General features: G+C 37.9%; 2 protein-coding genes across 4 annotated transcripts; one reads left to right on the forward strand and one right to left on the reverse strand.

Moving 5' to 3' along the window:
• Positions 1-1,303: 1,303 nt before the first annotated feature.
• Positions 1,304-15,167, forward strand: LOC104889188 (DNA repair protein UVH3). 2 transcript variants are annotated; one of them, XM_010674346.3, is made up of 16 exons: positions 1,304-1,572; positions 3,996-4,121; positions 4,203-4,453; positions 5,621-5,805; positions 5,898-6,054; positions 6,784-6,861; positions 6,948-7,001; positions 9,674-9,858; positions 9,964-11,593; positions 12,295-12,489; positions 12,646-12,731; positions 12,886-13,183; positions 13,325-13,461; positions 13,712-13,796; positions 13,928-14,371; positions 14,452-15,167. In XM_010674346.3, the coding sequence occupies exons 2-16, from the start codon at positions 4,034-4,036 to the stop codon at positions 15,016-15,018; spliced, it is 4,440 nt and encodes a 1,479-aa protein (XP_010672648.2). In that variant the 5' UTR covers positions 1,304-1,572; positions 3,996-4,033; the 3' UTR covers positions 15,019-15,167. The 2 variants fall into 2 exon arrangements, with proteins under 2 accessions (XP_010672648.2, XP_048495346.1); XM_048639389.1 differs by having other exon boundaries at positions 4,002-4,121.
• Positions 15,168-16,145: 978 nt separating this feature from the next.
• LOC104889177 (jacalin-related lectin 3) lies at positions 16,146-24,557 on the reverse strand. 2 transcript variants are annotated; one of them, XM_057395031.1, is made up of 8 exons: positions 22,428-24,557; positions 21,915-21,929; positions 18,884-19,087; positions 18,200-18,700; positions 17,873-18,103; positions 17,380-17,742; positions 16,875-17,093; positions 16,146-16,762 (listed from the first exon to the last, which is right to left on the reverse strand). In XM_057395031.1, exons 1-8 carry the CDS (start codon positions 24,294-24,296, stop codon positions 16,463-16,465), a joined length of 3,702 nt encoding a protein of 1,233 aa, XP_057251014.1. In that variant the 5' UTR covers positions 24,297-24,557; the 3' UTR covers positions 16,146-16,462. The 2 variants fall into 2 exon arrangements, with proteins under 2 accessions (XP_057251014.1, XP_048495357.1); XM_048639400.2 differs by lacking the exons at positions 21,915-21,929; positions 22,428-24,557 and adding an exon at positions 19,194-20,692.
• Positions 24,558-24,818: the final 261 nt, after the last annotated feature.

Consider the following 24,818-nt stretch of genomic DNA (forward strand, 5'->3'; position numbering starts at 1 on the left):
TATATTATTAATAATGAAAATTATAAGTACCCAAGGCATAGAACGGGCCTACAAACTAGTTAATGCCACATAACTAATTATTAGACTAGGGTGATACCCCGAGCTACTAATATTTTCATGTTGAAAGAGTAACATCTACTGTTGCATATAGTTCATTGGTTAGAACTTTATTGCATTAACTTGAGGTCACGTGGTTGAATCTTATTCGGAACATGTTTCTAATTTTTTTTTTTTAATGTATCATGATGGCATGAAATAAAACAACCAAAGGGATATGCTACGTGGCGTGTAAACTTGCTTAAGAACTCTATAATGTTGTTTTTGTCTTAATGTGAATCATGTACTAAAAGAATTAACTTGAAAGAGGGCATGCAAAATTCAATTACCTAGCTTTGTTTTACAGACTAGTTTTGGGATTCAGGCGATGCCTTAATTTTAATTGGATGAATAACAATGATGATCTTATACTGACAGTGATAATCAAACATAGATCACTAATCCTATTTTATTTATTTAACAAAATTTTTGTTTTATAGCTTAATATATATCTTGTTCTAAGAGGGGAATTTCAAGATTGAACTAGAGCAGTGATTAAAAGTAGTTTTTGAGATTGTTGGTTCAAGGCTTTGTAGATTGTATATGTCAAAAATTAAACTAATTAGTATTTTGAATGTTTTATATTTTTAACAACAGCAACAACAACAACAACAATGATGAACAATGAGTTCCGGATATGTAATTGCTTAGAAACGGTCTAACTATTATTTTCATACTAGTCTGAAACCGCCTTTTATTGTTGGGAACATGCCCAACCCAAGCAACGAAAAGATCAGCCCAAACCATGCCCGTGGTTTGCCTACACGCTTGTCCGTTCCCACATATCATTTCTAATAGTATTTTCATATTTTGAGTTGTTACAAAGTTTTCTTTGGACGAGGACTAAACACAAACATTACAAAGTTATAATAAATAAGGCATTCTTGGTAAATTATAAATCCTAATAATGAACATGGTCTGAATTATTGTTATTTTGCAATCGCCCATAGACTTGGCCCGAAAAATGCTCGGTATTGGGCGATTTTCTTAGGAACAACTCGTTCATTTAATTCTTGGGCAACCCAAAAATGTTTTTTAGTTCACATTTTTGGCCGGCCCGAAAAATCAGTTATATTAGACCCGAAAAAGCGAACTTCGGACAAAAAATGACGGAATCCAATAAGTAGATATCGTTTAAAGACGACACAACACAAACCCAACCCGCCTCGTTATTTGATTACCTCTATTACAAGGCCTTTGCCAAGTCCAACCTGAACCCATCACAATTCACATCATCTCCAAATATTTGTTTCGGGTCCGTACCTGACCGTTGAAAGAAGCCGAAAGATCGGAACTAAAGTATGAAAGTAAACTCGGCGGTTTTCTGTTTTCCTTTCCTCCGCGCGTAAATTCATTTCCCAACCTTTTTTTTGGTGCGATTTTGTATCAAAGTAAACATCTTCTTCAACACCAACACCAACACCAACACCAACATCAACCTAGATGGAACCACCGTAGCTAACCCATTGGGGTTCGGTAAGCTAATACTTTCTTTTCTTGTTTCTATTTTTGAATCTTTTTGTGAGAGAAAATTGGTTAAAGTGGTTAGGGTTTTAATAATCAGCGATATTTATGATTTTGATAGGTTGAAGTATTGTGTTATTTGCAATATGTCTTTGAGTCTTGAGCTAGTTAGGAGTTGAAATTTGTATATATTTGGATTAATGTAGATTGTAGACTTTGGATTTGGACAAAGAAGGGTTTTGAATGGTTTTGGAAAAATTGTGTGGAGAAGTCATAATAAGAGCCTGTTTGCTCTTTCTGTTGTTCAAGGGAAGCCTCGATTCGATTCAATGATCATAAGGTCGCTACTTTCGTGTCACCTGAAAATACATGTCAAAGAGCTAACAATAATGCTAGGGTACAGAATTTTGTTCTTTTTGCTAGGTGATCATGCATATGTTAGTTTGGATCAAGGTATTGTAGTTTATTCTATACGAACAGTTTAATTGTCTTATGTGGAAAGTCCAAACCCATTTGGTAAAATTCCTAGATTTGCAATCATCTAATACTTATGGCGGGTGGGGAAATAACACAATTATAGCATAATAAGTAAATGCATATCGACATTGCCACTGATTACAATACATTAAGTAAAATAGGGAATATAGGAAGAAACTATTCCTCACTTACACTTGGTTTGGATAAGAGGAAAGGGAGAGAAAAGCGAGGCAAGGGAAAGGGAGTTGAACAAGTTCCATTGTTTGGGTAAGGGGTTGGGGGAAAGAAGGGAAGAGAGAGGGATGTATCCATTTTCCCTCCCTCTTTAATCCACCCAAACCAATATATAAAAGAATACCTAGGAATTTCTCCGATACTATGGTTATTATACTCAAAGATGTCTCTTCGCAAGGCACCAAAGGCCCTATTAGCCTCAAAACATTCCATTCCCTACCTTGACATCGAGACATTGATACCGGGAATGTGGAACGTGGTACGTGGTACGTGGCCACGTTCCACGTTCCACGGGACGCGTCCCAGAAAGTGGTACATGGTGCGTGGTCTAGGAGTCCATCTGGTTTACTCTAAAGACTGCATTCCGCGTTCCCGTTTCCGTACCACGTCCCGGAATGTTATGCGTTCCATGTAACAATGCATCGAGATACCCGCTACACCCAACAAGGAAAGACAATCTCACTGGCGTGCGCCACTAAATATCCAAGCGGGCCCAATGAGAAGAGACCCACCTTCGAAACAAAGTTTTTCCTTTCATTTTTCTCGTTTACATAAAAGCTAGGGTCTTACCTTTTTCATTCATGACCGAGTAAGATGCTGGAAATAGACTTTGTATGTGACCTTAGTAATACTCAAATGTTACCCTGAATTCGTAGCAAGGACTTTACTTTGCCTGCTATTCTTTCCTAAATCCGTTTCACCCTTAACTAGCTAACTCGATGGGACGTCAACAGCGGTAATGCCAAATGCAAGACCTGGTTCACGCAGTCAAGCTGCAAAGCCCTCTTTCTCTTCGGGAGCTTTCGTAAGGGATATAAAGAATGGATCTTTCTCCTCGTGAAGGCTCTTGGGATCGATCCCTTCAACCCTGCTTGGCATGGAAGGTCGCAAGACAAAAGAAAAAGGATTCTTGTTAGCAGCTTTTGAAACCTCCCCGAGCTAAAGAAGTCAAGCAAGAATAGCCTTTTACCTACTATGCCTTTCACTGGGTGAGCAGCAAGCGCTTACCTTTTGTACGAGAGAGATTTGGAGGGAATATGAAGCTCAATCTCCCCTTCCCTTTCTTTCCTTTTCCCTTCCTTTACTTTTTCTTCTATTGTGCTATCCAAACAAAGTGTTAATGTGTAATTTTTTATCTGGCTATTGACAAGATTTGCTAATCAAACTTTAGTACCCAATCTGTTAAATTCAAACAGAAACCAACCAATGTCAGCAGGTCTCAACTTCTCATATGTTCTTTCCTGCACGAGGCTTTTCTGTTTTATCTAGCCACCTTTCTTTTGACTACCCTAAACTATAAATTTATCTTTTTCCTCTTCTAGCTTCCCAAGTATTGCTTTATGTTCTATGATTCCTCTATTATCACTTAATCTTCTACATTGCCTTTCGATTCTATTCTCCTAGCTATTTTCATTATTTTATGCTGAGTATAACAATCTCATTCTTCTTGTTTCAATTGATTTTTCGATTTTTATCATTTGTCTTTTGAAATGTATTAAACATATGATTATAAAATTTTGTATGTGAAAAAAGAAAATATTTTTATTCCAGATTCAAAGATAAGGTAAATCAATGTATAATTAATTTATTGTGAAATTTTTATACTATTTATGGCTGCTTCATCATGAATTTTTTACTGTCTATTCTTTATTATAATTTTTCGAAGATAACAATTGATTTCTATTCTGTTTCCCATGTATCTAACAAAGTCCAATTTGTTGTAGAAGTAGAATCCAGGAAGCATCAGTTTATTTAGCAAAATATGGGAGTTCACGGTCTCTGGCAACTCCTCGCTCCCGTGGGTCGTCGAGTTTCCGTTGAAACTCTCGCTGGAAAACGCCTTGCAATCGGTATTTTCGTTCTCCTACATCTTTTTCGACTTTTAGTCTCTTTGATTACGAGCTAACTGTTATTTGCGAAGTTCAATTCAGATGCTAGCATATGGATGATACAATTCATGAAGGCGATGCGTGATGAGAGAGGAGAAATGGTGAGGAATGCTCACTTGGTGGGATTTTTTCGCCGCATCTGCAAGCTTCTGTTTCTTCGTACGAAGCCGGTGTTCGTGTTTGATGGTGGAACACCCGCTTTGAAGCGAAGGACTGTTATTGCAAGACGGAGACAGCGGGAGAATGCTCAAACAAAGATTCGTAAAACTGCTGAAAAGTTGCTTTTGAATCATGTAAGTTCCGTTTCTGGTGTTCCTTTCTCTCGTCATTTGCATCGCATTGGTTTTAAATCCTTGGAGTACAACTTTAATTAATTGTTACTTCTTGCAATACTATTATAAGTGAGGCCCAATATTATAATTACCGGGGTTAAAAGTACGGGATTTTGAATATTTTATACATATTAATTTATGGGAGATTGTGGGGTATTTGTTGCAAGATTTTAATTTCGCTAAGCTTGTTTGAATTATGCTTCCATGTAGGGTGCATATATTAATTCATGAATTAATGAACCTTATGAGTTGGGTTTCGATTCTATTGAGCTTGTTTGGCCATGAAAGGACCTGCGTCCTTTCGTTTCAACATTTGTGGAATGTTCTGAGTTTTTTTTTTTTTTTTTTTTTTTTTACCAAGGAGCCTATTTGATCATCTAACTTGTGACACTTATATTTGATTCTCTATGTTTGAGACACGGATCCATCGTAACGGGGATTACACAAGGCACCTTTTATGTGTCTATCATCTACACTTCGATCTTTTTCACATGTGCTACCAGCTAGTTCTTGATTTCTCTCTTTTTGCTTTCTATGTGTTAGTGTTGATGTTGTTTGCTGGTCCAAAATGCAAGTAAATGAATTTGGGCTGCCGATCTTTAGTGTACATGTACAACATCAGACAAAGAAAATAATCTCTAGAGCTGGATATATAGAGAAGATAATGGACTTAGTGAGCCAAATACTAATTACATAAAATGTCTATCTTCTTATTGCTCACTTTTGTTGCAATGTAGATATGCTTGTGCTAATTATATGTTCCTTTCCAGTATTCTTAGGCAAATATACTATCTAGAAAAAGTGGTTATATCTAACCTTGTGTGGAAAGTTCCTTTTAGCTGTTATAAGGCAATTGTTTCAATACGGAAGCATTCGAAGTGAAATATTTTTTATGAACTTTATGTATATATGGCTGTATATTAGTGTAGACTGTAGAGTCCTCTTTGAAGCCTGAAGGAATTCGTCTTGAATTAGAACGTTCCTTGGATTTGCTTATGTATAGTTATTTGAGTGCAAACTAGTTAGCTTTCTGGCGGGTAGTGTATTTCCCTAATTTACCTTCATGAGGTTTTTGTATAATCATGGGGATTTTCTCACTGCTGTCTCACGTTTGATTCTGGCTTGCAGGTTAAAGCAATGAGACTAAAAGAATTGGCTAATAGTCTCCAAGAGCAGAAAGTGGCTAATAGTCTCCAAGAGCAGAAAGACAAGAATATGACTAAGGGGAAGGAGGTCTTGTTAGACAAGTCTGACACAGTGAAAAAAATGGAGGCACCATTGGCAGATCACAATCAGGAAATGCTAGATGAAATGTGAGTGCTTTATCGCTTTCTCTACAAGAACCATCTTCAACTTAGGAATGGAAGACGTTGTGAACTCTGAAGTGCTTTGGTTTGTAAAACAGGCTGGCTGCATCATTACTAGCAGATGAAGCTGGTGAGCTTGGCACTCCATCTAATTTTGCTGCCGAGAATGGTAGCCCTAGTGGCAATTCATCTGCTTATGCTGCATCATTCCCCAAAGAAGATGAGGAAGATGAAGATCAAGAAGAGATGATACTAGTGCGTAGTTCAACTCTTTTAACTGATTAATGGCACTTTTTTCCCTTTATCGTAGCAGGTTCACTTGTCATTTCTAACAATTAAATCTCACAGAGGCAATTCTTTCGCCTCAAAAAATCTTGTTTGGAAATCTCAAGTCCCCTGTAAGGTGAAACTTTTGGTTGGACTGCAACTTTGGATGGAGTAAAATCTTTAGATGTGTAAGAGACTAAGAGTAGGAAAATTAGGAGTTGTCTGTATGCATTGTGCTATGGTATATCTCTTCTGTTGCAAGTTTTTAAGATGCAAGAAGAGGGGAGGATTTATCTAGCTGGGATATTTGAGATGCTAAAGAGGTGTTATGTTGGACTAGGATAGCAAATTGAGTGAAGAAGTTTCCCCGAGGTGCTTTTATGGAATTACTGTGCATCATCTTGAGGTTGCCAAAAATATGGATGTTTTCAACATCATAAATATGGATTCTTCAGCTTCACTTTGGGCTGATGCATTCTGTTTTGTTTTTTATTCGGAGTTGTTCTTGATTCAATGTTGGTGATGTGCTATTTTTTAGTTTATATAGGTCCTAGATAACAATAAATATCATTGAACTTGCTTAATGGTAGGTTAGCCAGCAGCAGCTAGAGCTCCACTGATCCTCTTAGTTGTATATTATCTCAAATATATTGTTCTAATTTTTTCTTTTTTATATAATTGTACGTACATGTGTATTGTTTGTGGAAAATTTTGCAGCCAATAGCAGACGGGAATGTGGATCCAGCTGTATTAGCTGCTTTGCCTCCATCTATGCAGCTTGATCTTCTTGTTCAGGTAAGTCAGATGTCTGATGTTATGGTCTATTGCAGTTTATGCTGTCAATTTCATCTGGATCTTATGCACGTTTTACTTGTTTGTAGATGAGGGAAAGGTTGATGGCAGAGAACAGACAAAAGTACCAAAAAGTAAAAAAGGTAGCTTGCAGAAGCTTTTCCTTCTTTTTTTGAGGATGTGCATAGGTGTTGGGAGATCAGTTGATACTCGACATTGTACAAAGTTTCTTTTGAGTTCTGTTAGGTGTTTTCGTAATGTCTTTGCATATCCTGTTGAACTTCCAACTTCTGTTATGCCAGAACGTTTCTCAATGATATAATATCCGTGGTCAATTCAATCACTATTAAACTCACTAATAAATCTGAGCAGACCCATCATAATGAAGGCAGGACTCGGGAGAATTGGAGAAGAACTATAAGCAGTTGTTGATTCTGTATCGGATGTCCCAGAAAAAGTAGGTCGGAGGAAATCCAAGTATTATAATATCTAAATGAGTGTCCAAGAGTTTTTTTGAATTGCGATCTAATATTATCTCTTTCTAAAGCAACATTAACTAATTTGTGAAAGAGGATCGAAGATTGAGGACTGGGACCAAGGACAAATGCTTCGATAAGTTTCACAGCTTTACCTTAGTAAGGTTTAAGTGAGGAAGGATTTGTGAGAAAAATGAATTAAGGATTGTTTCCATGATATGAAGATAGGCCCCTTCCAGTGTTGGTGATAGGGACCCTAAAGGAGGGAAACTGGGGGGTGCCACATCCCATCTCTGTAAGTGAGTGTCTTTTAACTTGTGAAAGGGGATCAAAGATTGAGGACTGAGACCAAGGACAAATGCTTCGATAGGCTTGCCAGCTTTTTCTTAATAAGGTTTAAGAGAGGAAGGATTTTGTGAGAAAATGAATTAAGGGTTGTTCCCACAATATGAAGATGGGTCCCTTTTAGTGTTGGTGACAGAGATCCTAAAGAAGGGAAGCTGGAGGTGCCACATCCCATCTCTGTAAGTGATTGTCTTTCAACTTCTACATGGAAGGGTTTGGACATCATATACTTTAATAAATGTTTACTTGCAAATCTGTACTTCTTTCGGTTGGCTTTTTGGTTGGTTATTTCCTGATTTCTTCTTCAAAGCTACATTACTGGAAGTCTTAGGTGCCCTTAAAGTGAAAGCTTGTACCCGGATTTTTAGTATGGTTAGGCCCTGTTCTTTTGGACTGAATTAATGGAAACTCAATTAAGTTTAGCAGTTTAGTTCAGTCCAGTCCACTCCAAAAGAACAGGGCTTCAGAGTTGACATGAATTCACACTTTAAGCATGAAGGCCTACTAAGTACCACTCTAGCAATGTCTGAGTTGGTTGATCGGTATTCGCAGAACATGTGTTACTTCATTGTATTATTCAGTGCAGGAATTGGGTGGGTTGTAAACTTGTAACTTTTAATGGACAGTTGGAGTACGCCATTGTCATGACGTGCTTGCGAGGGAGAGATGCTGGTTTATTGTGCCTGACAGGAGAGTAAGATATTGCATAATGCGTCTAGCCATTGCTTGGTTGGTTTGGTTGGTGAATGGTTAGAATTGGTGGGATGTCCTGTGGTTGTTTTCGGACAACTTGATTTGTGTAACATATCTTTAGGTGCAGCTGAAAGGTGCATTTGTGAGATTTTTCTTCTTGGAATTCAATGTAATTGGGGAATTCTGTTTTTTTAAGGATAAAATGGGCATGTAATTTCAGTTTTACCATGTTAATTATTTAACGATCAAGTGGTCGAGCTTTGCAGTTCAATAGAATCTTCCACATTAATGTTGATGTGAACACTACTGTTTATAAAGAGCTCTCTACGACTCCACCCATAATAGAGTTTGAGTCCCTGGTGTGTTGGAGTGGTTTGCATAATTGCATGTACGTAGTCTTGTCATTTCTATAATGCAGAGGATATTTTATTTGACCCTTCATCTTGATGAAACAACTGTTTTGTACTTTATGTCTTCATTAAAAATAAGTATATTGAGCTGCTCTGCGAATTGACCTAGTTGATGAATATCAACATCTGCTGGATCAGGAAAACCAAGCAAAGCCTAAGATCTATTTCACCTATGCCAGACGTAGAGGGAATTGCCGGATGGACAATTCCTAGAACATTCTGCCATGTATAAGTGTTAAAAGACAATGAGCTTTTAGAAGTTCCATACTCACGGAACTTTCATGTGAATGTTTCTTTTGCTACTTCATGTTGGCTCTTTGATTGTCAAACTCTGTTTGTTTGCTATTTTCAAATATTTTTGTCCTGACGCAAATGACTTCTGGCTCCGGCTTGATAATATATCTCATTTTCTTTGGTTGTCAAAAAGTTACAAGTTGGTCCACTTGGGCAAAGACAGATTAAACAGGCAGTTACCTGAGTACCTGTTTTTAGACATGTTTTTCAATATTTTGAACCCAAATGTGCCCATATTAACATCATTTTATTTTGTCTATTTTTTCAACTTTAGGCTGACATCGGAATACATTATTATTTGAAATGTTGACAGATAGTATCAGTACCAGTCAAATCTGCCAACACGTACTGCTCAGCATAATGAAACCTGACGTCATTTGATTATACGATTTTTATCCTAAAGTTTAGTTGATCAAAGCATTTTGTATCAGTTTTGGTAAATGCGTTCTGGATTACTAGCTTCTAGATATGGATTATGTTACAAGATGTGTTACAGTTTTGCAACTTTAGGTTGCCATGTAGCTGGCATGTTCGTGAATTCAATACCCCCCTTGTCCTTATATAATCTAAACATGTGTTCTTCTTGCACTTATCTAGGCTCCCGAGAAGTTTTCCGAACTTCAAATTGAGTCATATCTTAAGACAGTTGCTTTCCGCCGTGAAATTGATCAAGTTCAAAAAGCTGCTGCTGGGAAGGAGGTGGGTGGTGTTCAAACTTCTCGCATAGCATCTGAATCTAATAGAGAATTCATCTTCTCCTCATCTTTTTCTGGTGATAAACAGTAAGCTTCTGAATTTATCTTTCCTTTGAAGCATACACTGTGGGTTTATAACTAGGTGTACATCAAAAGAATGGTCCCTGACAAATTTTGCATGATTTGCCCCAGACATCTTGCATCCAGCGGACCTGAGAAGATTTCTGAAAAACAAAAAAGAACGGAAAAAAGGGATGCTTCCTTTGAGATTCTGAATGCCATGACTTCTGCTACAAAGTCTATTACACAAGCTGAATCAGCGGTTGATGAAGCTGTTCAGACCGACATAGATGGGGTAGGGCATAAGAATGTGAGTAGAAGAAGTGCTATGGGAATTCGTATGACAAGAGATTTGCAAAGGAACCTTGATTTGATGAAAGAATTTGAACAAGAGATGACAACTGATGATATTGAAGCAAATGCTCATAGTATCCCTGATATAGAAGGTCAATCAGAAGAATCTCACTGCTACAAAAAATCTTCTGAGGAAGTGGAAAATTGTAACTCTGATATTGTACAGAACAAGATAGAAAATGCATCCTTAGAGCCTGAGATTTTTAAAGATGCACCAAAAAGTGAGACTTGTATAAAGATTTCTTTTGATGATGAAGGTATGCAAAGATCTTTGGATGGTGATGATGAATTTTTTGCAAATCTTGTGGCTGGAGATCAGGTACCGATTTGTTCTGCTGACAATCCTAGCTCAGATTGTGAATGGGAAGATGGTCTGGTTAGTAGGGAAAGTGGGAATTCAGTTGATAGGAATACATTGGGAACACATTCTTCTCATGCACAAGATGCAAATAAAAATGAATCTGATGTGGAGTGGGAGGAAGGACATAATCTGATTTCAGATAAATTTAACATGAAGATTTCTGATGTTGAAGATAGCGAAGACAAAGAGATTAGAGTTGAATGGCAGGGAGGACTTACTGCAGCTGACATTTATGAAGATGGTCAGTTGCTTTCTTCTGATACCCGGAACACTGTCTCAAAAGGATTTGCTGAAGAAGAAGCTGCTTTGCAGGAGGCTATAAGGAGGAGTCTTATGGATTCAACAGATGAAAAGTCAAGCTTTGTATCATGTGATCAGAAATCACCTGACTATGCTTACAATAGGCAGCTGCAGTTGGAAAGTTGCAATCCTCTGCCTAGGTCACATATGAAGAGGGATTTGGGTGGTGATCAGCAATGTCAATTGTTAGTTAGTAAGTGCGATCAACCTAGTTTCATGGTTGAAAAGGATACTCGTTCTTCTGATTCTTTTGCCATTAACTCATCACCAGCTGCATTTGTGGCTGCTGGACCAACCCCTCACACAGTTACGAAGGACTTTAATGCGCAGGAAGTGAGTTCTTGCACAGAGGATGATCAGATTAATGATTTGGGTAAGAGTAGTTCCCTTCCTCTGACTGACATGGCTGCTGGCATTGTACCTAATACACTTCCTCAAATTGGCGTTGATGACATGACAAATGATAGAGCTGCTCCCACAGGACAGACAGCATCAGTTTTTGAGGAGAAGACATTACATGCTGATGTCAGAAAGACGGTGAGAGTAAATGATACCTATCCTGTAAGCGTGCAAGAAAGTCATGATGTGGATATTTTTGCTTCCAGAATTGAGGTTGAACCCCCTGGATCCAGTCTGGAGGATGAATTATTAGTGCTTGGTCAAGAAAATAAAAACCTTGGGGATGAACAGAGAAAGCTTGAGCGCAATGCGGATTCTGTTAATGCTGAAATGTTTGTGGAATGTCAGGTGTGTACTAAAACTTTGCTGTTGGTTCCACTTGAAGAGTTAACAGTATTCATTCTTGTAAAATCTTCTCCCTTTGCATCAATATATATTGAGTAGTATCGTCAAAGTAATGGCGTTTTCTTTTTATACGCGAAGTTGAAAATGATATATCTTAGGTTAAATTTACATGTATATACTTGTGCAGAGGAGTATACTGCGTCTAGCTGAGGTTGATGGTGCTTCACTAAATCTTGTATAAGGGAAAATGAAAAAGAGAGTTGCCTACGCTCACAAATTAGTGTTGTATTAGATCATTTTTGCTGCCCTCATCCCTTGGTTAAGGCTCCCTGATGCCACTAATTCATAGACATAGAGTAAGGGTCTTGATATGGGGATAGCGAAAGTTGGAAAGAAATTTCAGGAAGTGATATTTATCATTGATGATTATCCTATATGGTTTTTAATAATTGTGTATATATCTGCCATGGTTCAATTCCAACATTCTGCTCTCTACGAAGCTGTAAATCTGTTGTCAGACAACATAACTAAATCAATAAGGCAAGATGATCAAGAGAAGAGCTGTTGATGTGAAGTGTCAAGTGTATAATTTTGTCTGCTTTAGTTAGAATACTCTAGCTGACCTTTCTGCTTTCTACTCTCTAGTACTCACTACACCTATAAAAACTATTCGCTGACAAGTTTATCTGTTTGTCCAAATTCAGGAATTGCTTCAAATGTTTGGCTTACCATATATAATTGCACCGATGGAAGCGGAAGCTCAATGTGCTTACATGGAGCTTGCGAACCTTGTAGATGGGGTTGTCACTGATGATTCTGATGTATTTCTCTTTGGAGCCCAAAGTGTTTACAAGAATATATTTGATGACCGCAAATATGTTGAGACCTATTTTATGAAGGTTGGCATTTGATCTGATCTTCTTGGTTCTACTTCAATACACCTTTATAAGAAACAAAAAAGAAGGTTCAATATAATGTTCTCCCGCCCATGTTTGATTATAAATTGATATTGTTGCATGATTCAGAAGATATGTTGATGAATTTTGCTTTGCTAGGATATTGAAAGTGAGCTAGGTTTGAACAGAGAGAAAATAATTCGCATGGCCTTGCTGCTTGGGAGTGACTATACTGAAGGTGTAAGGTACAAAGGAGGTTCAGATGCCTGATACTTATTGGACTTCATTTTTTTAACTTTTCTTTTGGTGTTTTTTTGTTTCCACGTTTATGTTTATATAGCTATGCATATATCTTTGTGAAGGTCTTTTGCATCATCTTTTCTGCCTTCTGTGTTTTAGTGGTATTGGCATTGTAAATGCGATTGAAGTTTTAAATGCATTTCCCGAGGAAGATGGCCTCCATAGATTTCGCGAATGGATTGAATCCCCTGATCCAGCAATATTCGGGAAAGTGGGAGTGCAACAAGGATTGAATTTAAAGAAAAAAGTGTCCAAAGCATCAAAGAAAGGTATGAGCAATTCCAAAAGCGATATGGAAGGAACCTTTGCAGCTGATTCTAACACTTTGCTGGAAGATGAAGATGATGATGCTAGGAATGACATCCCAAATACAAAGAAAACATTCATGAATAAGCATGTAATGCACGTGTTCATTATTCTGTTGGCACCATCAGTGCTACTGTGGCTGACTTGCTTTTATCCTTTGTGTTCAGTATTCTGTTGGCACCATCAGTGCTACTGTGGCTGACTTGCTTTTATCCTTTGGGGGTACATGCAGAGAAATGTAAGCAAGAATTGGCATATCCCTGCTTCTTTTCCAAGTAATGCGGTGATCTCTGCTTATGCAGCTCCACAAGTGGATAAATCAACTGAACCTTTTGCTTGGGGAAAGCCTGATATTTTTTCTCTTCGCAGGTAAGTGCTATATTTTCACTTGGATTCATCTGAATTCCTTCATGCTATCATCACATTTCCTTCTTGTGATGATTGGACATGTTATGTTTAATTTATTATTCTGGAGGATATAATTGGACAATTTATCTTTACTCCTCCCCTGATTCAGTCCCCTATATAGTTTTAGAACAAGTGAAAGGGGAAGAAATAAAGGAGGGTTGACTCAAAAATAGATTAGGTGCATTGTTAACATGTTATGTTTTGGCTGCAGATTGTGCTGGGAAAAGTTTGGATGGGCTAGCCAGAAGGCTGATGAGTTGCTTTTGCCAGTCCTAAAGGAGTACAACAAACATGAGGTCAGTATTCTTGATAATCAGTTTGATTTGCTCTAACGCTCTTTGCCAACCATTCAATGTGTTCACTAGAGGAACCTGAGGCCTAGACAATTGACTTCATTGTTTTTCTTTTTGTGAAAAATTGTGTCAAGACTCAACTAAGGCTCGAAGCATTTTATACTTTCAATGAGCGTTTCGCCAAAATCCGCAGTAAGAGGATAAATCAAGCCTTGAAAGGAATAACTGGAAAGCCGTCCTTGAACCTGGCTGAAGCTGATGAATTGCATGACAATCCTACAAAAATGGAGAAAACAGAGGCAAGTACCAGCGGTAACAGAAAGAAAAAGTCTCTTCCAAAAAAGAAAGCTACTACGTTAAAGCGCGGGAGTGATGCAGGAAAACGGAATTTGAGTGATGCAGGCAGCAGCAGAGGGAGAGTGAGGACAAGAAGAGCTGCTGAAAGAGGTAGGCAAAAGAAGATTTCTGACTCTGAGCATGATGAGACGAGTATACATGATTACAACAGCAGCAGTGATGAGCATGAAGATGAATTGCTAGCTGAAAAAATGGTGTTGCCTGATACTGCGCGAAGAAGGGTATAATCTTTTTCCCTTGGATCTCTTTGCTAATTCTCGTAGTTTCTCATTTCTCTGACTATGAGTGGATGAATTTCCAGTCAAAGCGTGCCCGGAAGAGGAAAGCTGCCAACTATGTGGAGGATCATGAGGATGAAAGTGATGGAGTAGGGATTGCTCTAAACAAGAATTGTAGTGATGTTGGAACAATTGAAGAAAATCTATCTCATAATCTGACTGTTGACGGGGATGATGTGATTAATGCTAGTGGAGAGAAAGAATTCGCATCTGAAGATCTTCTTCCTGGGCCTGCATATGGCTTCGGCTTGCCTGAAGACTACTTAGTACAAGGTGGGGGATTCTGTGCTGAAGAAGACGAGACAGAAAAAGAGAGTAATGAGTTAGGCTCAATCCAGAACCAAAGCGAGAGCCAGAGCCAGAGCCAGAGCCAGAGCCAGAGCCAGAGCCAGAGCCAGAGCCAGAGCCAGAGCCAGAGCCAGAGCCAGAGCCAGAGGGATGCTGATAATGCAAATAGACATGAGACAATAGCTGGCAGTCTGTCTAATTCAGCAGTAGCTGGTATTAAAGATGATGATGCTCCAACCTCTGTTGTTGTGAATCCGTTTAGTGCTATTCCATTCTTGAAACGAAAGAGAAGGAAACCTTGATTGATGAATGATGACAGTTTCTGCTACAATTTCTAAAAGTTTACAGCTTCTAACCAATATTTAATGTTTTGGTTTTAAGGTTCTGCTAATCTTGTATATAATAAAGACTAAAAATTGATTGGGCTTAATATTCTTATATTTCTGTGTAATGATCTTGATCAATTACACTTGGATGGATCGGATTTTCGATAGTTTATCGCGAATTTAAACTGATTCAATCATACAAAAACAGATTATAACATAGAAAATTGACTATATCATACAAAAATATTATATAAAAAACTGATTGTATTATACAAAAATTGCTTATAATAGTCAAAATTGATTATATCATATAGAAACTGACTATATATGTATCACACAGAAATTAACTATACAAAAAATTATATCATAGAAAATAATTTTATCAAATAAAAACGGACTATATCATGCAATATCTAGTGCATAGGAAGTTAAATCCATTCAAACTTTTTTTTCTTATGATTGACCAAGCTTATAAGAGTTTTCAAATTGAATGAAAAGCACTAATAGGTAATGATAATTCGATCCTCCCTAGAAACATTCTTGCCTTAGAAATCAAAAGGTAAAAAGTACTGACTGTGGAGGAGGAATCAAATTGTCATTTCCTTCTTGCTATAGGTTAAGAGAAATTTGGCTGAAAAAAACTATTTGGCAAGTAGAAATCAAATTGTGTTTTTTTTTGTTATTATTTTTTTACAATAATTTAAGGTTTAAAGTAAATTCTAATTATTCATTTAGTTGAATAGACCATACTTTTTCAATTTCCGTTATTAACCTTTTTTATGCTATATAAATTTTTTTAATCGTGTAGTAGACTGTATCAACCCTTATCCAAATATACTATATACGTTTTAATTATTTCTTTTCGGCTAGAAGAACAAGGTCGTAACCTTACATCAAGGCTATTCATGAGAATGATTAAGAAAACTATATAATAGTGGGTGCAAAGTTATATGCAAATGCAATGCTTGATTTTATATATACAGAGGGTAAATCTTTTAGGTTAATTGTTCTAGGGTGAAACAGGCTTACAAGAAGAGATAAATGATAGATTTAAAAGTGACGTATATAAACGACCTTTAATAAGAGACTTAGTGCCCACCATATAAAACAAGATTCATTCCCTATTATCTTTAAACTATTATAATCAATTTCAACATAAAATCAGCTGTGATCAGTAAGTGCAACTAACAACATTCTTCTCAACAGATTCCCCAATAAAGGCATTTCCAACAATTCACTGAACAATCCTATGTATTAAACGATTTGGAGTTGATTGAATAAATTGTTGAGTTTCCCGTCAAAAAAAAAAAAAAAAAAAAAAAAACAATTCACTGAACAAAAAGAAAGGCATCCAACAATGTGTAATGACTTGCTACTCTGAATTGTGTTATTGAAGAAGTCGCCATCTCCTTGCTGTTCTTCAGCCAAACATTTTGAAAAACCCGGAAGGTTTCGCCTGCTTGTAGCTCCCTATCCAGTGCTGCATATGTACACCAACAGCATCCAAGTATGAGCCACTTCTTCCATGGAAGCCGACCACTTTCCCTTCAGTAGTAGTTGATGTGAAGAACGTTCCTATTTCCTCACCGAATGGACCATACTTCCCTCTACTAGTATAAAACGTTAATGATCTAATGACTTTGGAAGGATCATCCTTAGTTACCGAACCATAGTAACCCGATATACAGGTAAGCATTTCATGTGGATACTCCAGTTTTATCTGCAATACAAAGATGATAATTGAGAAGAAAACATCAATGAGACAAATAATAGACATTCAAGAAAGTTCTTTTCGCTTTAAATTTAAAAGGATGATAGGAGACTCAATATACCCGATGTGTCTTTGTACCACTGTTACCGCCATGTTTCACTGACCAAACTGACTGACCATGTCGATCATATTCAATCTGAATTGAACAGATTACTTCAGATTTTGTCAGAAACACCTGTTTAATTCCAGTGAAGACTCCATCATCCCATAATTTTCCTCCATCACCACCCCAGGGTCCAGGTCCACATTGAGCTGGTTCTTTCACAACCTTGTGAGCGGGCTGAAAAAACATACCGAATCATATATAGTACTGTTTGAACTAGACTATGATTTGCAACACAAAGTACGCACAAGACGCTATAGTTGCCCTGTCCGTTTCTCAATAAGCTTAACACTTGCTTATAAAAAGTGGACGTTTCAGAACAGCTTTTAACACTTACATTTACCTTATTTGGGATTTTGTTCTCTTCTCTATCCTATCACATGAGCCACTTTATTAATTCTATCTCTCTCTCCTCTATCTTGTGTTTCATGTTAACAAAAATTCTAAGAGCTTGAGAACATACCTCTTCTGCTGGTGCTCCGCTTGCAATTATTTTCTTGCTAGGCCACAAGGAATTTTGATCGGTAGCAGGTATGATAGCCAAGTCACTCAGAGGCAGAGGAGGGCGCACTTGTGGTGTTACTTTCCCCTCCTTAATATGAACCCCGATGGCATCTAAAAACAGTCCTTTTCTCCCATGAAAGCCCACAATCTCCCCTTCCTTTAATTTAGAGGTAAAGGGCACACCTTGCTCTTCACCAAATGGTCCATGTTTCCCCTTAGTGGTGTGGAACGTGATCGATTTTACAATTGAAGAACTAATCATCGTTGGGCCACAGAATCCCGTTATATGTGTCAAGATTTCATAAGGATAATCAAAGACAATCTGAGAGAGTAAAGATACAGTACATATATGGTCAGTACAATACAGTGTAAAAGGGGAAAAAAGTTAAGTAGCCATTTTGATATAGTTCATCAAGATCAAAAATTAACTTCCACAGAACTCAAACAATTACCTTCTCCCTTTTAAATCCACCTGTCCCTCCATTCCTGCTTCCCCATAGAGCTACACCGTTCTGCTCATATAACACCTTCACATAAACGATACCAACATTTCGAGATATAATAATTTCCCTGACACCTTTGTAAACTCCATCATCAAACAAAGTTCCTCCATTGCCACCCCAGGGTCCATGAGTCACAACGCCTGATGGTTTTGTCTCAGCAACGGGTGGAAGGGCCAACACCTGAAAAAACATAAGGAAGTTTCGCAATGTAAATGTAGTCACATTGCATTTAGTGTATGGTTGTAAAAAAACAGCTCTTCCTAATATATTTCTCACCTTATCTTTGCCTTCTACATCAGAGAAGTCAGAACGTGAACTTTGTCTTGAGAATGATACTGGTGACGAGTTGGTGTCAACCTCAGTTATTTTTGGCGGAGCAAGACCATGGCTGTAATTTTCCCTCTGTTTTATAGCAAGCACTATGTCATAATCCTTTCCTAAACTACCATGTATTACTGAGTAACCAGATTGATCAACCCCGTTTGTAACATAATTTTGGGAATGAACCATAGGTTTTGACACATTTCTTTGTTCGAAGGGCTTCAAATACGCTCCAATGGCATCAAGGAACCAACCAGATCTTCCATAGAAGCCAACAATTCTCTCACCAGCCTTTGGAACAGAGAAGAATGTTCCTAGCTCGACACCAAATGGTCCATGGATTTTTTGATTGCTGACAAAGGTCAGGGATCGAACACAAAGTGGCCCACCATGATACAAGGGCCCATAGTAACCATGAATAGATGTCAGGAATTCATCTGGGTATGCAAGTTTAACCTGTAAGATGGAACTTCATCGTTTGAGTTCTAACTTAAAGCTATGTTTCACTTTTATGCAAGTCAAAACCCATTCCCCACGAACCCCCTCTTTCAAAATTCTTAACGAAAACAATGATGACAAAAAAAAGATCTTTTTTCAATTTATGATTCAAGGTTAACACAATAAATAGGTTTAACAAACCTCATCTGTTTTATAGCCTCCACTGCCACCATGTTTATCCGACCACACTGAAGATCCTTGTTCATCATATTCGATATGAATGGAGTCAATACCAGCTCCATGTGTTATTAGTATTCGCCTCACAGTTGTGTATGCCCCATCATCCCAGTTAGATCCACTTTGACCGCCCCATGGCCCAACAACAACTGGCTTCTTGTTGGTATCCTGAAAATCACAACAACAAACTCAAGAGCGATGAGTTTTTTTAGACTGCAATCTTATATCGGATGATAAATAAATGTACAGCAAGAAGTTCAAAGCTAGTAATTACCATTTTCCAGCAGTGAACTACTGTCAGATGGTACACAATCTGCTTGTCTATGAGTTGATGTCACTGAGCTCAAAGAAGAATTTATAAACCTACATAATGGATTCCAGTATGGCAAATTCCTACAAACAAATCAGAAAAATGCAGAAGAAGCTAATGCTCCCATCCACTTCAGAAGAGGGGGACTGAAAGCAAGAGCATCAGATTCCTAAGGAATCAGTAAAGGTGTTTCTTTTGATTAGAGAAGCATCCTGCACTTAGAACGGTCACATTATTTTCCCGTATATCTTATTGCACAATGCCAAACAATAAGCACAAAATTGTTCATGCAACAATATTATGGACGGAATGTTGACTAGTGGTGCAGCCAGCTCTGTTCCATAACTTTCACAGGAGGTTTTCTTTCAGGGATAACTAGGTCCCTCTCTTTTCGGATGGCTGAAGAGGAATATCAGTTTTTACTTTTGCTCAGTATGTATCAGATACATTCTTGTATCACATTCTCAATATGTCAGGCATCATTCATTTTGCTGTGAGACAGTCGATTTCAGATCAACCAAAAACTACAGGTAGTATGCCAAAAGAATAAATTTTGTTCTGAAAGCTGTAGCTCGTCCTGACTTTCAGTCCTGTCCCATCCTTGCTAGTCCAAAACAAAAAGCATGTCATGAGCCTTTTCTCTTTTGCAAAAGTTACTACTTTCGGATTTTTTCTGATCATCTAAGAAAAAGTTGCTTACATTACTCAACACAGGACAACAATCGTCTTGATAGCTCAGATGCAATATAAGCCTACAACTAGCTTTATGATTCATAGTTTTGCCTCAAGATGAAAGCTCTAAGGCTATAAGATGTGAATTCAAACTACGAATTCCTGTCAAGAAAAATGAAAGATTTTAGATGAAGGATTAACGAAGCAAGAACATCGTAGATCAAAAAAATAATTGAGCAAAAAAAGTAAAGACAGAAACAAGACCTCACATTACAGTACAATACACCCAAGCAAACCCCTGGCAATAAAATTTATAAATCCAAAGAATAATGCGCAACTGTTACACAAATGACGGAATTTATGCCAGTAGGATTTTGTTGGGACCCAGAAGTAATTAACTAGCATAGCAATGAGAAGCTGATACCTGCTATGAAAAAATTTGAAGCTTCGTTTTCAATTTTCAACCTATGTTACTCAGTTACTCCAACCCTTCATTTTACCATAGATACCTGTGTCGTATCCTCCACAATCCGGTATGGGTGAAGATGGTAGTAGACACTTCGACCCTTCATTTTGGGCTAAGATCATGGAATTTTTTCCATAAATCAGCCGAGCCGGACACTTGGAGGCCTGCTACGAGTATCATAGTCCGAGCATCATAATTTTCAACACTTAATGTGCTAATAAAGAATCACTGGAACCATAGCACTTCAATATGTATTATAGTACCATCTAAAAAATCTTAAAGCAAAAGTGGCTAGAAAGTATCCAGAAGTCAAGGAAGATTTCTTTCATGAGTATTGAGACTGACGACTACCAAAAATAATAGATGAAGATAAGCAGCATTGCATCCACCAGCTTCTTTATGCACCATAGGTTGGTAGATAGATATGCTTCATCAAGACTTTTTATCATTAAGCCCTTTGCATTGGATTGAGCAACCTGACATATTTAAAAGAAGAGCCATTTTACAAGAAACAAGAATCAGGGTACTAAATACTTACCATTGCAGAAGAGAGACCATTCAGATAATCAGATCAAAGTCCAAATAGAAAGTACAGTCAGAGGTAAGTCAGGTAACTACAAAATGTCAACAAAATACCAATTTCTCACCAAACGCTACTGCCATAAACCCCAAAATCCCACTGAATGCGTGCAACAAAATTCATCAAATTGGTACAACAAACAGTTATGAATATCAGTTATGGAAGATACAAGTATGCTCTACAATTACTTACTCTAAATTATCAATCAACTTTCAGGAAAAAAAAGATACAAATATAAATGACAGAAAGAGTAAAGCATAGATGCTATTGATGGCTTAACTCCTAACAATTATATTAATCTTTTAAGAAGCTCGACATATTAGCAGTTGATGGTCTCTTGGAGATGATCTTAACAGTTAAAGAGTTACATAAATTAAATTGATTGAGATTTACAGGATAATACAAAGTAACAATTCTTTCCTAGTACAGTCCTACCAAGTGAATTATGAGTCAGAACATATAAAAAGGAGAAAAATATTTCTGAATCATCTCCCCTCAAAAATGTTGAATATCTGTGTAATTCATTCATATGTAAGTGCCAAATGATGCAAAAGAGCCATAGCCTCAAATACTTCACATTGCGGAATTTTTTGGTACAGCCAAATAGCATCGAGTTCACTACATATATACAGATCGTCAGCTAATCCACAAAATCAAATGGGTCGCCAAGTTACTCTTATTTACACTACCAATAATCCCCACAAGAGCAACGCCCTTCTTTGAAATGATGCAAACATTTTGTATCACTTAGTAATATTTCACAACCATATGCTGAAGAAATATATTTAGCTGTACGATGGCAATCTTCACATATTCGAAAGTTCTTTTCAATCCTTATGCATTTAACTTTGAAATCAGTGTTGAGAAGAGCAAAAGCAAGGGCAAGCTTTTCACTATGTAACCCACATGTTTCCTCGGGATCTTCTTCATGAAGGTTTTGGATTTTGTTTGAATCGGGTGACTCAACGTTTCCTGCTATACTCTTCAGCCAATCGGAAAGAGAGTTGAAACCTGGTGTAGAATGGTCAGCGCTAAGAAATAGATACAACTGATTTTTCAATTCAAGTAAGCTGCACCCACAAGGTTTCTTCACATCAATATTTTTCCAAGGCCTATACTCTTTCAGAGTAGTGCCAGATTTTCCATATGTCATGTAAGCCTGTGAGACCAAATGGTGCACCATACCATTTCCAGGGTTCAATTCAAGCAAATGCTCACCTGCATGGATTGTCAAAGCAATATTGCTATGAAATCGGCTGGCTGTAAGCAATGCATCCCATACAGCTGATTCAGGTTCCATCTCCATGCAGTTGATGAATTCAATTGCCTCTTTTAGCCTACCTGAACGGCCAAATAAATCTATCATTGCTGCATAATGCTCAGAACTCGGCACTATTTGAAAATCTTTGGTCATGCTCCAGAATACTTGTTTCCCCTTCTCAACCAAATTTGCACGACTGCATGCATGTATGAGGCTTACAAAAGTACCTCTGTTTGGTCTATATCCCTCCCTTGTCATCTGATCAAAGGCCTCAAATGCATCATCTGAACGACCATGTAAAATATAACCAGAGATAAATGAGTTCCAAGTGATGATATCCTTTGATGACATACAGTTAAATAAGGACCTCGAGTATGCAAGGTTGCCTGACTTGCCATAAACGTCAATTAGTGCATTTGAAAGAGCGATATGAGCATCTAGATTTCCACGTAGCACACAAGCATGGATCTCTTTCACCTTGTCTGATGCTGTCAGATTACCACAAGCAGGTAAAATTGTCAAAATTGAAACTGGATTGGGTCGATAACCTGCGGACTGCATTTGTCGGAAGACCATTAATGCCTCATACTTGCGCTCCATCTGTAAATAGCCAGAAATAAGAGAGTTCCATGTTGATGTATCAGGCTTTACTATCCCCTCTTTACCCATCATCTGAAAGAGCTCCATGGCTTGGTCTTCATCTCCATTTTGGATGAAACCTGAGATAATCACATTCCAAGTCACGACATTGGGTGATGTCTCTGAATTCTGCATGTTCAAAAACAAGCCATGGGCTTTGCCGCAGTAACCACCTAGACAGTAGCCTCCTATCATTGAATTCCATGTATAAACATCTTTTTCAGACATCAGATCAAAGACCTTGCGTGCTGCTTCGAGTTCCCCACATTTTGAATACATGTCTATTAGTGCATTTCCAACCAAAACATTGTTAGAGAGACCCATTTTAGTGGCTACCGAATGAAACTCCTTTCCCTTCTCTAGAGATTTAATAGATGCACAGGCAGAGATTGCACTAGCTATGGTAACCTCATTCGGTTTAACATTGACCAAAAGCATCTCCCCGAAGAGTTCTAATGCTTCAACTACCCTATTATTCTGAGAAAGGCCTGAGATCATGGAGGTCCAGGTAAAAACATCAGGAATCGCTCCAAAACCTTTCATCTGGTCAATGAGTTCCATGGCAGCATCACAGTCACCTGATTGATTGTAACCAGTAATTAATATGTTCCAAGTAATCAAACTAGGTTCAATCCCCTCCTCACACATCATTTTCAGTAACCTATACGCTTCACCATTCTCACCTCTCCGGCAATATCCAGACATCATTGAGTTCCAGGTAACAATATCTCTTTCATCCATCTCCTCAAAAAACCTCCTAGCCGAACCCAACTTGTTAGACTTGGCATACACCGCCAACAATGCATTACTAACCCGCTTACACGAACTCATCCCACTTCGAATCACCAACGAATGTATTAACCTCCCAGTCCTAAAATCTCCACAATTCCCACAAGCTTGTAAAATCTTAGGAAACAAAAACCCATCAGGCAAAATCCCATCTTCCATCATTAAACCAAACAAGTCTAACACCTCACCCCATCTATGCTCCCTAGCACATGCCCCAATCATAGCTGACCAAGTAAACAAGTTTCTCTCAGACATTTTCTCAAACACCTTACGCGCATCACTCAAACACCCACATTTTGCATACATACTAACCAATTTTGTCTCAACAAACAGACTAATATCGTCAACTAAGTGAATTCTAGCATGCAATTCACGCCCTAATTCAATTGAATTGAGATCAATGCAACTATCTAGCAACTGGGTAAAAGAATCAGCTTTTAGCTTAAACCCATTTCTAGAAAATGAATCTAGGACAGTTATGGCTTCCCTAAAATGACCCAATTTAACAAGATTACTTAATTTTGCAAAATCTGGGGTTTTTGAAAGAAATGGTAAGTGAGTTTTAGAGAAAGATACAGTTGATTTGATGGGATTGTGAGAGAAATCGGGAAGAAATGGTATAGGTGGGGCTGATTTGCAGGGGATGATTAAGCTCTCCATTGATGAACAATTTGTTATTTTTGTTATCTCTTCTAAAAATTCATCAGCATTATTACTACTTTGTTCTGTGTTTTCAAGTATCTGTTTAGTTTGAAGATGATGAAGAGATTGAAGAAATTAAGGATGTGGCGGGGAAACTCCCCTATCTTAGTTTGGATTTTTGGAAGGATGGGGAACTGACAGTCTGAAATTCCCCCTTTAATTTCATCCTCCCTGATTTTTTTTTTTTTTACTGCACAGTAGTATAAAGTAGAGGTGGCCACGGTCCGGTCAGGGCCGGTTCCAAGGTCGGGCCGCTTCAGGCAACCATTAACTTGAATTGGACCGATTAGTTGACCAGTCCAGTCCGGTTCAAGTTCAGGCTAGCATTTATCAACCCTAAACCAATTACAACACGGTTCAATGCGGTTTAATGAACGGGCCGGTTCAGGGCCAGATCAATGGTTCAATGCTTCTCCTTATCTCTCTCCCTCTCTCCTTAGGAAAACATACGGTTCTTTAGCGGTTTAAACCGCGGTTCCA

Source organism: Beta vulgaris, chromosome 1 (genome assembly GCF_026745355.1).
Source record: "Beta vulgaris subsp. vulgaris cultivar EL10 chromosome 1, EL10.2, whole genome shotgun sequence".
NCBI lineage: Eukaryota > Viridiplantae > Streptophyta > Magnoliopsida > Caryophyllales > Amaranthaceae > Beta > Beta vulgaris.